General features: G+C 48.2%; 2 protein-coding genes across 4 annotated transcripts in view; both read right to left on the bottom strand.

The window, feature by feature from the left end:
- Positions 1 to 2,782, bottom strand: part of PRTG (protogenin) — an 85,288-nt gene extending 82,506 nt beyond the window's left edge. For both annotated transcript variants that reach the window (XM_082198322.1, XM_082198323.1), the window contains exons 1-2: positions 2,601 to 2,782; positions 1,013 to 1,315 (exon numbers count right to left, since the gene is read on the bottom strand). In XM_082198322.1, coding sequence (XP_082054448.1) covers positions 1,013 to 1,315; positions 2,601 to 2,658 — 361 coding nt within the window. In that variant the 5' untranslated portion in view covers positions 2,659 to 2,782. The remainder of the gene's footprint in view (positions 1 to 1,012; positions 1,316 to 2,600) is intronic.
- A 6,431-nt stretch (positions 2,783 to 9,213) lies between these two features.
- The window catches only part of NEDD4 (NEDD4 E3 ubiquitin protein ligase), a 47,620-nt gene continuing 43,824 nt past the window's right edge, over positions 9,214 to 13,009 (bottom strand). For both annotated transcript variants that reach the window (XM_082198316.1, XM_082198315.1), the window contains 2 exons: positions 11,238 to 11,310; positions 9,214 to 11,125 (listed from right to left, as the gene is read on the bottom strand). In XM_082198316.1, the coding sequence (XP_082054442.1) occupies positions 11,023 to 11,125; positions 11,238 to 11,310 (176 nt within the window). In that variant the 3' untranslated portion in view covers positions 9,214 to 11,022. The remainder of the gene's footprint in view (positions 11,126 to 11,237; positions 11,311 to 13,009) is intronic.

Raw genomic sequence — 13,009 nt, 5'->3', positions numbered from 1 at the left:
TGGAGGGCTGAGTTTGCCTAGACCTGCAGTACATACTCATCTACAGATGAACACAGCAGCCACTCCCCCAAATTTAGATGTACAGAATGAAAATGCATCAGGCCATGCTAGAAGAGTATTCATTGTTTTTGCTGCTGCAGACCAACACAGGGCTGAGTACCCTTCTGTCCAGTTGAGGAACAGCAGTGGCACACTTACGGAGGACCAATAGCCGATCCTCCTTCACAGGAAGTGCTGCCCTATAGCTAGCCAGATCACTTTGCCATCTAGCTGTCGGTCTACGCTAACTTGCAGTGGGGCTCTCCCAAGTTGCAGGCAGGAGACAGTTCCCAGCCCTGCCTGGAGAAGCCATTGGGGATTAAAGTTGGGGCCTTCAGTATGCAAGGCAGATGCTGCACCATTGAGTTTCAGCCCTTCAAAGCAAGATGGCAGCAGGTGTGGATTCCCAACTCTGATACCAGCAGGTTAACAACAACAAAACAGAGCTTCAATGTGTTTAAAGGCAAGCATCTCACAAATATTTAGGTCCCTGGGAGTCAGCCTTCCTTAACCTGTTGTAGTCCAACAGCAGCAGGAGAGCAACCGCCATGATTTCATGCAACCACTCTGACTGAGGCTGATGGGAGCTGCAACCCCAAAGAGCTGGAGGGTGCCAAGCTAGGGAAGGGCTGTTGTAAGTTCATGTTTTCACAATGTTTTGAAATATAGTTTGCAGCAATAGTTCACTCACTCAGAAATCTCCCTTTAGGAAGATGCCAGGTGTACTATTTGGAGTAGCCCAGGCAAAGTCAACCTCTATGTAGCAGAGGATAAAAGAGGGTTCACAAACACATGCATTTACAAACTGGACCATGAAGCCATTTAAAATTCCCATAAGGTTTTAAATTGTACTGGAAGAATGATAGCAGTGCATTTTATCGCGCACACACGGGCTAATGTTGTCACTCTGTTCCTGGACAGGTTTACAAAGGAAGGAAATGATCAACAGCGAAGAACAACTGTGATGACTTACTGGCTAACGTAAGGTGGGCCTTATGGCTGAGGATAGCACCGTATTTGTTGAGAGCCAAGCACTGGTAGTGTCCTTCGTCCAGCGTCTCCCCACGTTTGCTCTCCACTTCGCTGATGTACAAAGAGCCATTAGACAAAGTGTAGATCCGTTCATTTTCAGCCACCTTCACCCCATTTTTGAGCCACGTGATGGTGATGGGGACTTCGCCTCGTGCCTGGCAGTCCAGAATCAAAGCCTCCTTCCTAGCAACAGTTACATCCTGCGGCTCTTTCGCAAAAAACAGTTCACTAAAGCACCATATTCCTGAGAGAACGAGAAAGAGGGGAAAGGAAAGAAAAAGGAAGTAGTTTCTTTTCTGTGTAGGGTCAAACACATGCTAACTACTGTGTAACTGGTTTAAAGTGCTGGGGGCCTGAAATATTTTAATAACACTCCACACATGAAAACATTATATATCAATATATAGTGTCTGCTGGGTGCAGTTGCTAAAGTTTACATTTTAAAAACTGTACTTGTTTAAAAGCTGAAAGAGAGCTTTTTCTCCTTGTTGATTGGAAGTGGGGGGGGGTGTTTTTATTTTTGGTCAAATTGATTAACAGATTAATTGAACAAACACTGCAGCCCAACCGAACAGATGGCGACCAGATCAAAGGAGAGGGAAAGGAGCTAACACGTGGATAACTTTATTTAAAGGTCCTTTGGGAAGAAAGTTCTATCTCCCCGCCCCGGAAAAATTTAGAGCCCCAGCACTATCGATGCCCGTTGGGGCTTCACGGTCCCAGCCTGGTTGGCCAAGGGGAGCAAACGGGCATGCTGCCCCCAGGAGGACCAGTCGGGGGGCAACACCGCCTCGCCCGCGGAGCACCCCGAAAAGCTCCCTGCCTGGCCGGCTTGGCTGGGGCTGTTGGGGAGAAGCGCTTCCAGGGGAGCAGGACCCGGAGGGGCGGGAGGCGTCCCGTGCCGGGGAAATGGCCCCTCGCCCCCCTTTCCGAGCTGGGGTGGGTGCCGGGCTCCTAAGACGTCCCCGTGTGGACGCCTCTCCCCCCAACGCGGGAATGAAGGAACCCCCCCCCCCCCGCAAGGGAATAGGCGCTGCTGCGAGAGCGGGGTCTTCGAGCCTCGTCGCCGGGCCCCTTCCAGGCCACAAGCCGGTCGCTAATTTTACAAGCTCGTCAAAAAAGAGATCCCGCGCGGGGCGCCTCGTAAAAGGCTCTTTTAACAAGAGCTCGTTAGCCCGGCCAGCGCTGGAGTGGCGGGGGGGGGGGAGCCCTGAGCGGCCGGGACGCGGCGAGCGAGCGAGCGAGACCCCCCCCCCCAAAAGGGGGAAAGCGCCGCTCTGGGGAAGAGCTCCGAGGGACGGAGAGGCGCAGTCTGGGCAGCCGGCGGGCTCTGGGCAGAGGATGCCGCGGCTCCGGAGGTGGGAAGGGGAAGCGCCGAGCCGGAGGAGAGGAGGGGCCGGGCGGGCGGCCGCCTCCGCCTCTTCTGGGCCGGCTGCCAGGAGGAGGACCGGCCGAGCCCGCGAGCGAGGCAGCGGCCGGCCGGCCAGTTAGTCCGGGGGATGCGCGGCGGCGCCCGGGCTTCGGCTCACCTGGGAGGGCGAGGAGGCCGAGGAAGGCGGCGAGGAGCGGGTTCCGTCGGGGCGCCATTTAGCCTCTCTGGGGCATCGCCCTCCTCCGGCCAGCAGCGCGTCCGTCCGTCCAGAGGGCCGAATGGCTTCTCTCTGCCTGGCCGGCCAGCGCGCCCGCCCGCCGGGGGACTCTTTCTTCTCCCCCCCTCCCCGCTTGGGGCAGCGCAGGGACACAGCGTGGAAGGGAGGAGGGGGCTGCGGCCGCGGCCAGGGTCCGGCAGGAGGGAGGAGGAGGCGGGGGCGCGGGGGGCTCCCCGGCCCTACTTTCGGGGCCTCGTCATTGGCCTTTGGCTGGAGCCGGCCCTCCGCCCCCTCCCCGCGCAGGCACCTGAGGTCAGCCTCGCCGAGGGAGGAGGAGGAGGGGGCGCTGGAGCCGGCGCGGGGGAGGAGGAGGCTGCTGGCGGGCTCTCCCGGGGGATCCCCTCGCTGCCTCGGCCCCGGGGTCTTGATGCGCGCCCTCTCGCACGGGCTCCTCGCCCCGGGGTTCTGTGCCGCGCTGCCCGGCTCGACGGGGCTGCCGAGAAGAGCCTCCAGCGCCAGGAGCAGCTTCCCGCCTCGCAGCCCCTGCAATAAGGGCACAAGATCCCCCCCTTCTCTCCCGAGGCTGCGACCCCCCCGACGTCTCGCTCGCTGCGCTGCTCCTGCCCATAGTAGACCGTCAAAAGCGGGGGGCTGCTGAGGAACCCCAAGGGGAGCTTCGTGGGGGCTGCCGGGGTCCCAGAGCAGATAAAGGGCAAAACATGCCCCTCCAAGCACCGTTAACCCGTTGTTGCCTTCCTATTTGTCCCTGTACATTTAAAATAATGGCTTGGGGCAATGTGTATTTGAAGATCCTGCCAAACTCCGCTTTCTTTTCTAGTCATCTATTTGTGGCTGTCCTCCTAGCTCTGATTTTGATGAATTGCTGCTATAACTGGAGACCTTGTTGAAGCTATGCAAGGTATAACACGCAGCACTTAGGGCTGATAAAGATCTCTCGGCATCAGTGCTGTGTGTGGCCAGCATAAAACTCCCATTGGCATTCTTTCGCAGCGAATACGCGACTCTTTCATTTCCTCTTGTTTAATTCCATAAGAAGAACTGGGCTGCTGGATCAGACCAAAGGCCTGCCCGGGGCTGCATCCTGTTCTCACAGTAGCCCAATGGGAATAAGCTTGAAAGCAGGGCATGTGCTCCCCACATGTCGCTGCCATGAGATGAAGTCTAGGGCGCCACATTACTGCAAGAAGTTCTCCAGTTGTCCCAAGGAAGCTCCCACTGACCACCTCTTGCCTCTGGCAGGGACCCAGAGCTGGCATCAACCTTACACACAGATCTGGAAGCACTTAGGGAAGAGGACAGTTTTCAAGGACTGAGGATTAAGCATACCTCGCCCCCTGCCACAAATATAACTTGGGGTTCAGAAGTATGCACAGGGCTATTGTTAGATGCCTGGCTGGAATGCCACCAGTGGCGTAGCGTGGGGGGTGCAGGGGGGCCGGCTGCACCGGGCGCAACATCTAGGGGTTAGGGGGCGCAAGTCCACAGGTTAGGGGGCGCAAATCCACGGGTTAGGGGGCGCAAATTACTTGCCTTGCCCCGGGTGCTGACAACCCACGCTACGCCACTGAATGCCACCTGCCTTTTGGCCTTTGCATAGGCTGAACCTGCCACCCGAGGGTGCCCCTGAGAGTTGTTCTTTATTGCAGCATTTTGGCCACATCGCTGAATTTCCTAACAAACTCACACTTGAAAGGTGGAAAGCTTGACCAGAGACCTACTGAGGCCCAGAGATACACGCAAATGTGTTTCATGTCCTTGTCTACTCTTACGTGGATTTTTAGGAATTAGCTGTTTGATTCTCCCCCCCCCTTTATCTTCGATTTCATCAGAAGGATAGATGGCTGGGGCCTTCTGCCTCTGCTCCATTTTATCTCCCGCAGACGTGCAGGAACTCTGACCGGAGGAGGCTGCACCAGGCCTGTCCCCTTATCTTAACCTCCCCCCTCCTCCAAAAGGCCCTTCCTACCTACCAGCTGCTGTCACAGCACAAGAGCGATGACCTCTCAGGAGTGTGAAGATAAACAGATCGGAAGCCTCCAAGGCATCTCCCAAGCCCTCTCCCTGCCTCTCTCACACACACACTGGACCACAGGTCTAGCTTCCATAACAATATTTCTCCTCACCAGGAGTCTTATATTTCAGAGAGGTCCTGAACCACGCACAAAAGCTCCTCTGAAGCGGCCTTTTTGCAAAACGAAAAAACAGTTCATGAAAGTTTGTCCATTTGCTCATCTTGCTAACAAAACTGTTTGTTTACAGCTAGAAACTCTTGGAAATTTTGCTTAGCTCAGATTGGATGCACAAGGGGAGCGGAGGGAGGAATTCGTTTCCCTGGACCCAACAGGCTTTGTAGTAGGATTTTTTCTGCCTGGCACCAAACTGGAGTCAGAAACAAGCCCCTTCTGTTTTCCTTCTGCATGTCTCCTGGAACGTTAGCAAACTTCCAGTAATGCAAAAGTACAAGTGACACCTTTTGCTGGTTGTGTGTCAAGTGGCATGGTCCTTGCTTCCATGGGAGATACTGCACCAAAGAGGCAGCACCTTGTGAGGATTTTGCACAGAACACATTCATCTGCAACACTCTTCCACAAGTAGAAGCAGGCTGGCATAGAAGACAATGGACAGTGGCTTTAATCTTTAAGTGGGTTGTGCAGTGGTACCTCGGGTTAAGTACTTAATTCGTTCCAGAGGTCCGTGCTTAACCTGAAACTGTTCTTAACCTGAAGCACCACTTTAGCTCATGGGGCCTCCTGCTGCTGCTGCGCCGCCGGAGCAGGATTTCTGTTCTCATCCTGAAGCAAAGTTCTTAACCTGAGGTAATATTTCAGGGTTAGAGTCTGTAACACGAAGCGTATGTAAACCAAGGTACCACTGTATTATGAATCAGAAACTGGTTAAAGAGAACAAGGATGAACCAAGGCAGTTCTTGCTATGGAGAGATGGAATCAGTGGGAACCCTGAAGATCTGAAACAGGATTAGTGCTTTTTAATTCCAAGCAGGACTTAGTTGAAAACAATTATAGGTAACAAAGTCTGAGGATGGCACCAAATTATTTAGAGTGGAAAAAAGAAAAGGAATCAGGAGGAGCTCCAAAAACTTCTCTCCACGCTAGATAAACTGGCAGAAAAATAGCAGTGTACACAAGTCTAAAATATCAAATGGGGTCAGAGCTGGCAGTGGCTGAGCAGAGAGAGGAGAGGCAGCAGAGGGATTGTGGAAAAGCGAAGAACATAAGATGAGCTTGCTGGATCAGGCCAGCGGCCCGCATAGTCCAGCATCCTGTTCTCCCAGTGGTCACTCAGATGCTTGTGGGATTTGAGCACAGCAGCGCACTGCCTTCCTGTGGTTTCCAACAATGGGTATAAGCAAATCCAGGGGTACAAGTGCTTGCTCCAAATATAACCCAGAGCCACTATAGCCACTTTTTGAGACATTTCCCCACCATTTGGACATTTCACTAAAAACACCAACTACTTTTCACCTTGGAAGAGTGGCAGATGCAACTAATAGACTATATGGAGATGGCGGAAATGACTGGCAGAATCCGAGACCAGGGAGAAGAGTCGGTGGAAGAAGATTGGAGGAAATTTAAAATGTATTTGCAGAAATATTGTAAAATTTTTGAATGTTGAGGACATTGAAATGAATTGCAGGGGTTTTAGCAACAAGGTAAAATGTAAGATTGGATTAATAATAGACAGACTAACAGGACATGAATTTGCTGGACCAACTTTTAAAAGGGATACAAAAATGGGAGACGTGAGGGAGTCAGGAAAATAAGTTAACCAAAGAGGAGAAATTAAGAAAGAGGGAATTTCTGTCTTTTTTATATATATTTTTTCTTTTCTTTTTTGTGTTTAATGTCTGTATTTTTGTATTTTATAACTTTGTATCTTTTTTGTCTTTCCTTTTTTTTTAAAAAAACTTTTTTATTGTCAAAACCTAATAAAATATTATAATAAAAATAAAAACACCAACTACTTTTAAATGCACAGCTGCCTCCATCGTTGCCTTCTAGGAAAACCCAGTGCAGCCTTCAGCAGCCTAGCGCCTTCCAGAAGTTTTGGACTACAACTCCCATCATGCTGCTCAGAGCTGGTGGAAGCTGTAGTCCAACACTTCTGGAGGGAACCACATTTTGGAGTTATTTAAGATGGTATTCATAAGATTCGGTGGCTCCCCCTTGTGGAACTGAAAAGGTTTCTGCTTGCTCCAGTAGGAACAGTTGCAAAGTTGACTGAATTAATCACATATTCAGGATGAATGTTGGATCCTATTTTTTGTGTTCATGAAGCTTTTCTCCACCCTTTTGTTACTGGGTCCAATTCCCTTCAGACCCCATTAATATCCCTACCAGGTGATTTGGGGCACCTCAGGTGGCAAATTTCAGAGTACTGTATTTGAGTCCTAAACTTGTGTACAGTATTCTTGCTCAGGCCCTAAATTCATCTGTAATGTGATAGCTGGCTTGTTATGCCCTCTGGTGGAGCTTGATGAGTAATCAAAATTGCCTCAATCTCCCAAGAAAGAGAGATTCCTCATCATTAGTGCTGTTAACTCATTGCCTGCAAAGGTGCAGGGAAAATCCTTGCCACTGAATATCTGAGGAGAGACAGGAAGCTAGCTATACCAGTAAGACAGACTAGCAAAAATGGCTTGGGATATGTTGTGGATAGCAAGAGTGCTTTTAACCTCACTAACCTAGATGGGGAAAAAGGGAGACCTCCTGGAATAGTTGATCAGCAGCTGAATCAAAGGGGAAAAGGGACTGATGTATGTCACTCAGAGCAGAGTTGCACTGCAGAGAAACATTTCACTTCTACTGAAGTCCAGTATACCTGAAGGAGCGTCTCCACCCCCATCAGTCTGCCCGGACGCTGAGGTCCAGCGCCGAGGGCCTTCTGGGGGTTCCCTCATTGCGAGAAGCAAAGCTACAGGGAACCAGGCAGAGGGCCTTCTCGGTAGTGGCGCCCGCCTTGTGGAACGCCCTTCCAGCAGATGTCAAAGCGATAAACAACTACCTGACATTCAGGAGACATCTTAAGGCAGCCCTGTTCAGGGAAGTTTTTAACGTGTGATATTTTATTGTATTTTTTGTTTTTATGGAAGCCGCCCAGAGTGGCTGGGGAGGCCCAGCCAGATGGGCGGGGTATAAATAATAAATTATTATTATTATTATTATTATTATTATTATTATTATTATTATTATTATAAATACAAAGGCATCAGACTCCACAATCTTGGATAACTTACACATTGGCTGATCCCACCCTCACCCATTGGGGTTTTTGATCTGTGATCAGCCTCTGAACTGCATGTTTAGAACTTCCATCTAACTCAGGCTTCCTCAACTTCAGCCCTCCAGATGATTTTGGCCTACAACTCCCATAATCCCTAGCTAGCGGGACCAGTGGTCAGGGATGATGGGAACTGTAGTCTCAAAACATCTGGAGGGCCAAGGTTGAGGAAGTCTAATCTAACTCCCCATTTGAAAGAAGTCATCTGGACTATGTGGAAGTGGAATATAACCCATTTTACAAACCTCACCCATCATTTCTAGGGGCTGTGGAACCTGGACATCTTGCAACTGCCTGGCAGGCTGCAACTCACAGACTAGCTTGATCCAAGAAATAAGCTTGCTTTTCATAATCATCCAACTACATAGTAAGGCAAATCAACTGATGTCTGGTTTGACACAGCTGCATGTTTGGGAGTAGCTTTTATCTATGCATTAAATAAACAACTGCATTTTGTCACAGGTCAATGGTTCTCAAATGGTGTGGCAGGAGAGGATGGCAAATGTGGCAGGAAGGTTCAAGAGCAATCAAAGAAACATTTAAACATTTCAGTGTAGCTTAGTAGAGTATAAAAATAAAAGAAAAAATTGGATATGCAACCATTGGTTATTCTTCTGGTGCTCCATGACATGTCTGTCTCAAATTAGAGATTACCTGCCAAAAGCAAGCTCACGCCTCTCACTCAGTTTACATACATACTTAAGGTATATATGTTTATAATTATATTTTGGGAATGATTTGTGTTCCTTTATAGCTACATTGTTTTATACCTTCTGGATGTCCCATGATCATATTGTAAAGCATGTTATAAATCAAGCACTGCTAGGAGTTGTTTCTTTTGGTTTTCTTATCAATAAAAAAATTCAGTGCGCATGAGCAAATTTCTATTCTGCAAGTCTGGCCCAGAGAAAAATGAGAACCATTGTCATAGGTTTTCACACACAGTCCCCACTCCATAGTTCAGGGATATTATTTATTTATTTATTGCATTTATATGCACCTTCCCTCTCCAAGGAGGCGCTCAAGGTGGGGTACCTGGTTCTCCACCTCCTCATTTGATCCACACAACAAGGAACAGTGAAAGGTAAGAGGATAGATAGCAAGAGCTTTGGCAGCAGATATTTCCTGGAGCTAAGAGGCAAAGGAGGAGAAACTGATGGGAATGGCTGCTTCAGAGAACTAATTATAGACCATTTCAGTAGTACCGAATGGACCTGAATGAAAACCAGCCAGCTTATCAGAATAGATTTTATTTACCGTTTCAGGTTCTTCAGGTTGTTCATTTGTTAGACTAAAGTACTCTGTTACATTCAAATTTATACAGACAGATTATTCCAAATTTTACACACACAACCCCCCCAGAAAGTATGTATATTGAATAGTCATTTTTATTTACTTGTAATACTCTTGAATGCATTAGACCCCATCCAAAAAGGATTTGAAAGACCCCTTAAGGCCCATTTGTTAGAGCGAGTTGCAGGTCTTCGACAATGTGCATGTGAGATGGCAACTGGCCACAGGGGTGGACCTGCTTTTTCTCCACGTCTTTGGTGCAGTTCACCAAGTGCTGCGGCAGCCCAGTGACCTTTCTAACAGGTCAGGCATGAGCCCCTTCCAACTGGGTCAGGATTGTGGCACTTGGGGAACTGCTCAAGGTACGTGCATAACAAAAGGGTTCAAGAGTCAACCAAAACCAAAGACTGTTTTGTAAACTTCCACTTCTCAAAACATGATTTTAAACCAGCATAGATCAAAATACCAGCCCTGACGCTCATACTAAAATATCCTTATTTCTTATTGAACGAATGTACAAAATGTTTCATGCTGAATTGCACATTACATACTATAACTTTGGTTATACTGTATTTTTATTTGGTTTCTAGACTAAATGTGGACAAAATATAAAAATGCAGTTGGAATAGGGATGGAAGAGGAGTCCTGTAACATCTAAACTAATTTCAGGGCCAAATTCTGCCCTGGGTGGTTATTCTGAGAAGCGTCACTCATGTTTGCACAGATCATATTGCTGAATTTGGCCCGCAAAACCCTGTAAACATGTCTGCATATTTATTTATTTTTTGTGGTGCAATACTGCAAGAATGAATATGAAAAGGCATTTTTGCTATGACTTAACACTGTAGTATTCAAAAACAAAAGAAGCCTGTCTTGAGTTCAAAAAAGCAAAGCTGAAAATATTATTTGTTAGACAATTTATCAAAATATGATTTACCAAAAATACACTAGCATATAAATCCAAACAGGTTTTAAAATAATCTCATTTAAGTCCATGCTACTTTTTAATCTCAAAAGTTAAAAAGTTTAGAAATAGAATTGTGAATACTAAAAAAGGAAACAACTGGGCATAATCGACTGGGAAGAAGTTTCCTCCTGTGCAATGCCCAGGGAAGCAGCTGCCAGTCTCCGTGCACAGCTTCTCGCTACTCAGAGCAAGCACAGCTGGACAGGGAAGCTGCCATCCAGCATCCAGGCACAAGCCCTACCAGCTCAGCGCCTGCAGCAATGTGCACAAGTGCAGCCAGAGCCAGTTTACTGCGCACAGGTGGAAAGATTTTAAGGTTACCCAAAGATATAATTAAGGTGCTTTGGAAAGTCTGAAGAAGTGATTCGCAACCCGAGAGCAGAATCCGTGGGCTGTCCAGTCACCTCTGGAGAGAGAATGCACACATGGACCAACAAATGGACGGAAGACAGACAGACACACTCGGCTTTTCACAGCTTACGCTTTCAGTAGTTAAGATTGCCAAGGCGGCAAATTCTTGAAAGAGGTAATGCAAGGCTCATTCATGCCAGCCTCACCAGTGTTCATGCACACCCGCTAATCCAACAGGCAAGAGCTTGAAATGCAAAATACAATTAGCTGTAACTGAAATTAACACTTTTTTTAAAAAAAAGAGGATACCATAAAGATTCAGTTGCCATTCAAATGCAGAAACAGAGTCCCTGGAATATTTGTTTCGCTTGTAAACTCTCAAATTGCAGCACAGAAAAGAATTACAGCATTGTCATCCTCCTCTCCTGGGGCTCAGTCAACGCCATCAAACCCCTGAGCATTTTCAATTGCAAAGTGAAGCTTGTCCCACAAGTCTTCAAAAGATTCATATGGAGGCAAATCCAAGCGGTTAAAACTGGGGTGGGGTGGAGATGGATAAAAGAGACACAAGAAAAACAGTTATATTATATGCCAGGATGGGCAGAGAAACAATCTCAACAGAATACTTCATGCTCGGGAATATTTACCAAGTATGAGCTCTCGGCAGTTTGTCAGGGCTGCCCCAGTACTCAATGGTGAACAACTGTGGTCCATTTGAACCTGCAAGGAACACACACAGCAAGCCTAATGATTTTAGATCCTCACCTGGTCACAGTGTAAGCCTTGGCTACAGGCAGCTCTCATTTATGGAAGTGGGACATGCAAACTATGGGGAAAAGAAACTAATCCAGCTACAGCAGGGTAAGGGCCAATACTGACTTGTGAATTAAGGTGGTCCAGTGGAGAAGACCTTACCTCTGCCCTGTGGCAAACCCCATCCTCATCTGCAACACAAGGTCAAAAGCCTGCCTTGCAGGAGCGTGGCAAAGGGTTCCTGACATAATGAACGTGATGAGGCTGCTTGAACACAAAAGAAGCAGCTCAATGTCATGTGCTGATTCCAAAGTGCCTCTAGACTTGGTGACCCTCCCAAATGGGTTCATGGCACCTTGTGCAGCCATTAACAGAAGTGGGGAATCATGATACTTAAGAAGTTGTTTTCCAAGAACATGCAGCCTAAGTTGGCCCCACAACTCAGCTCTGAGGGAGCAAGACGGAGGGCTCCTGTTAAGTATTTTTGCTCCTATTTGGGCAATTGCAGCGCAAACAAATCAATACATCTTTCCGTTAGTTATTAAATTAATTCTAGTTATTGGGGATAAACAAGAGCTGGTGATTTTGTCAGCTGCATCTCCCCAACCCCACACTGAAGAGGGGTGTGTGTGTGTAGGGGAGGGTAGACAGGGAGGGCACATACAAGGGATCACATGTGCTATTATCAGCTTTACAGAAATGGGGCAGCAATGGGGCCTACATTTCCCATCTGGCCTGGGCCTATTGCCAGCTTTGCATGGCCCTTGTTCTCCCTTGAACTTGGGAGGACATCCTGCAAGGTCCATTGGGTGGAGGATAAGTAATCCTTTGCTGGATGTCCTCCCAAGTCGAAAGGAGAAAAGGGGCCATGCAAAGCTGGCAATAGGCCCAGGCCAGATGGGAAAGGTAGGCCCCGTTTCTGCATTTACTTATCTATATTTTATCTGCATTAATCTTTTATGACTCTTCTTTAAAAGTTTAACATCCTGTGCTAAAGTACCCCCCCCCTTGATTCTCTTTGCAATATCAATAATCTTTACCAAAGATTTGCCCCCTTTGCCTCTACCAGGAGGACTTGGGAGGACGCCCATGCCAACTGGCCCAACTGCTCTGGCCTGAGGGAAACTGGCAGGTAGAAAGTGCAGGAACCCGCCCACACCCCACAAATCCCTCTATAAGTTGCCCCTGCATTTATCTTGCTTACACATAATACTGGGACAGGCACACCCTCTCTTTTTAGGGTGTTAAGGTAAAGGGACCCGTGACCATTAGGTCCAGTCGTGACCAACTCTGGGGTTGTGGCGCTCATCTCGCTTTATTGGCCGAGGGAGCCAGCATACAGCTTCCGGGTCATGTGGCCAGCATGACTAAGCCACTTCTGGCGAACCAGAGCAGCGCACGGAAACGCCGTTTACCTTCCTGCCAGAGCAATACCTATTTATCTACTTGCACTTTGACGTGCTTTAGAACTGCTAGCTGGCAGGAGTAGGGACCGAGAAACGGGAGCTCACCCCGTCATGGGGATTCGAACCTCTGACCTTCTGATCAGCAAGTCCTAGGCTCTGTGGTTTAACCCACAGCGCCACCCGCATCCCTTGTTTTTAGGGTGTTATTTTACCCCAGTGAGATTTTGAAGGCAATAACTTAAAAGCCCACCTTAGGCCAT

The sequence above is a fragment of the Podarcis vaucheri genome (genome assembly GCF_965113315.1).
Source record: "Podarcis vaucheri genome assembly, chromosome: 14".
NCBI classification, from domain to species: domain Eukaryota; kingdom Metazoa; phylum Chordata; class Lepidosauria; order Squamata; family Lacertidae; genus Podarcis; species Podarcis vaucheri.
The sequence above is the reverse complement of the archived record's forward strand: the minus strand, read 5'-3'. Positions and strand labels throughout refer to the sequence as shown.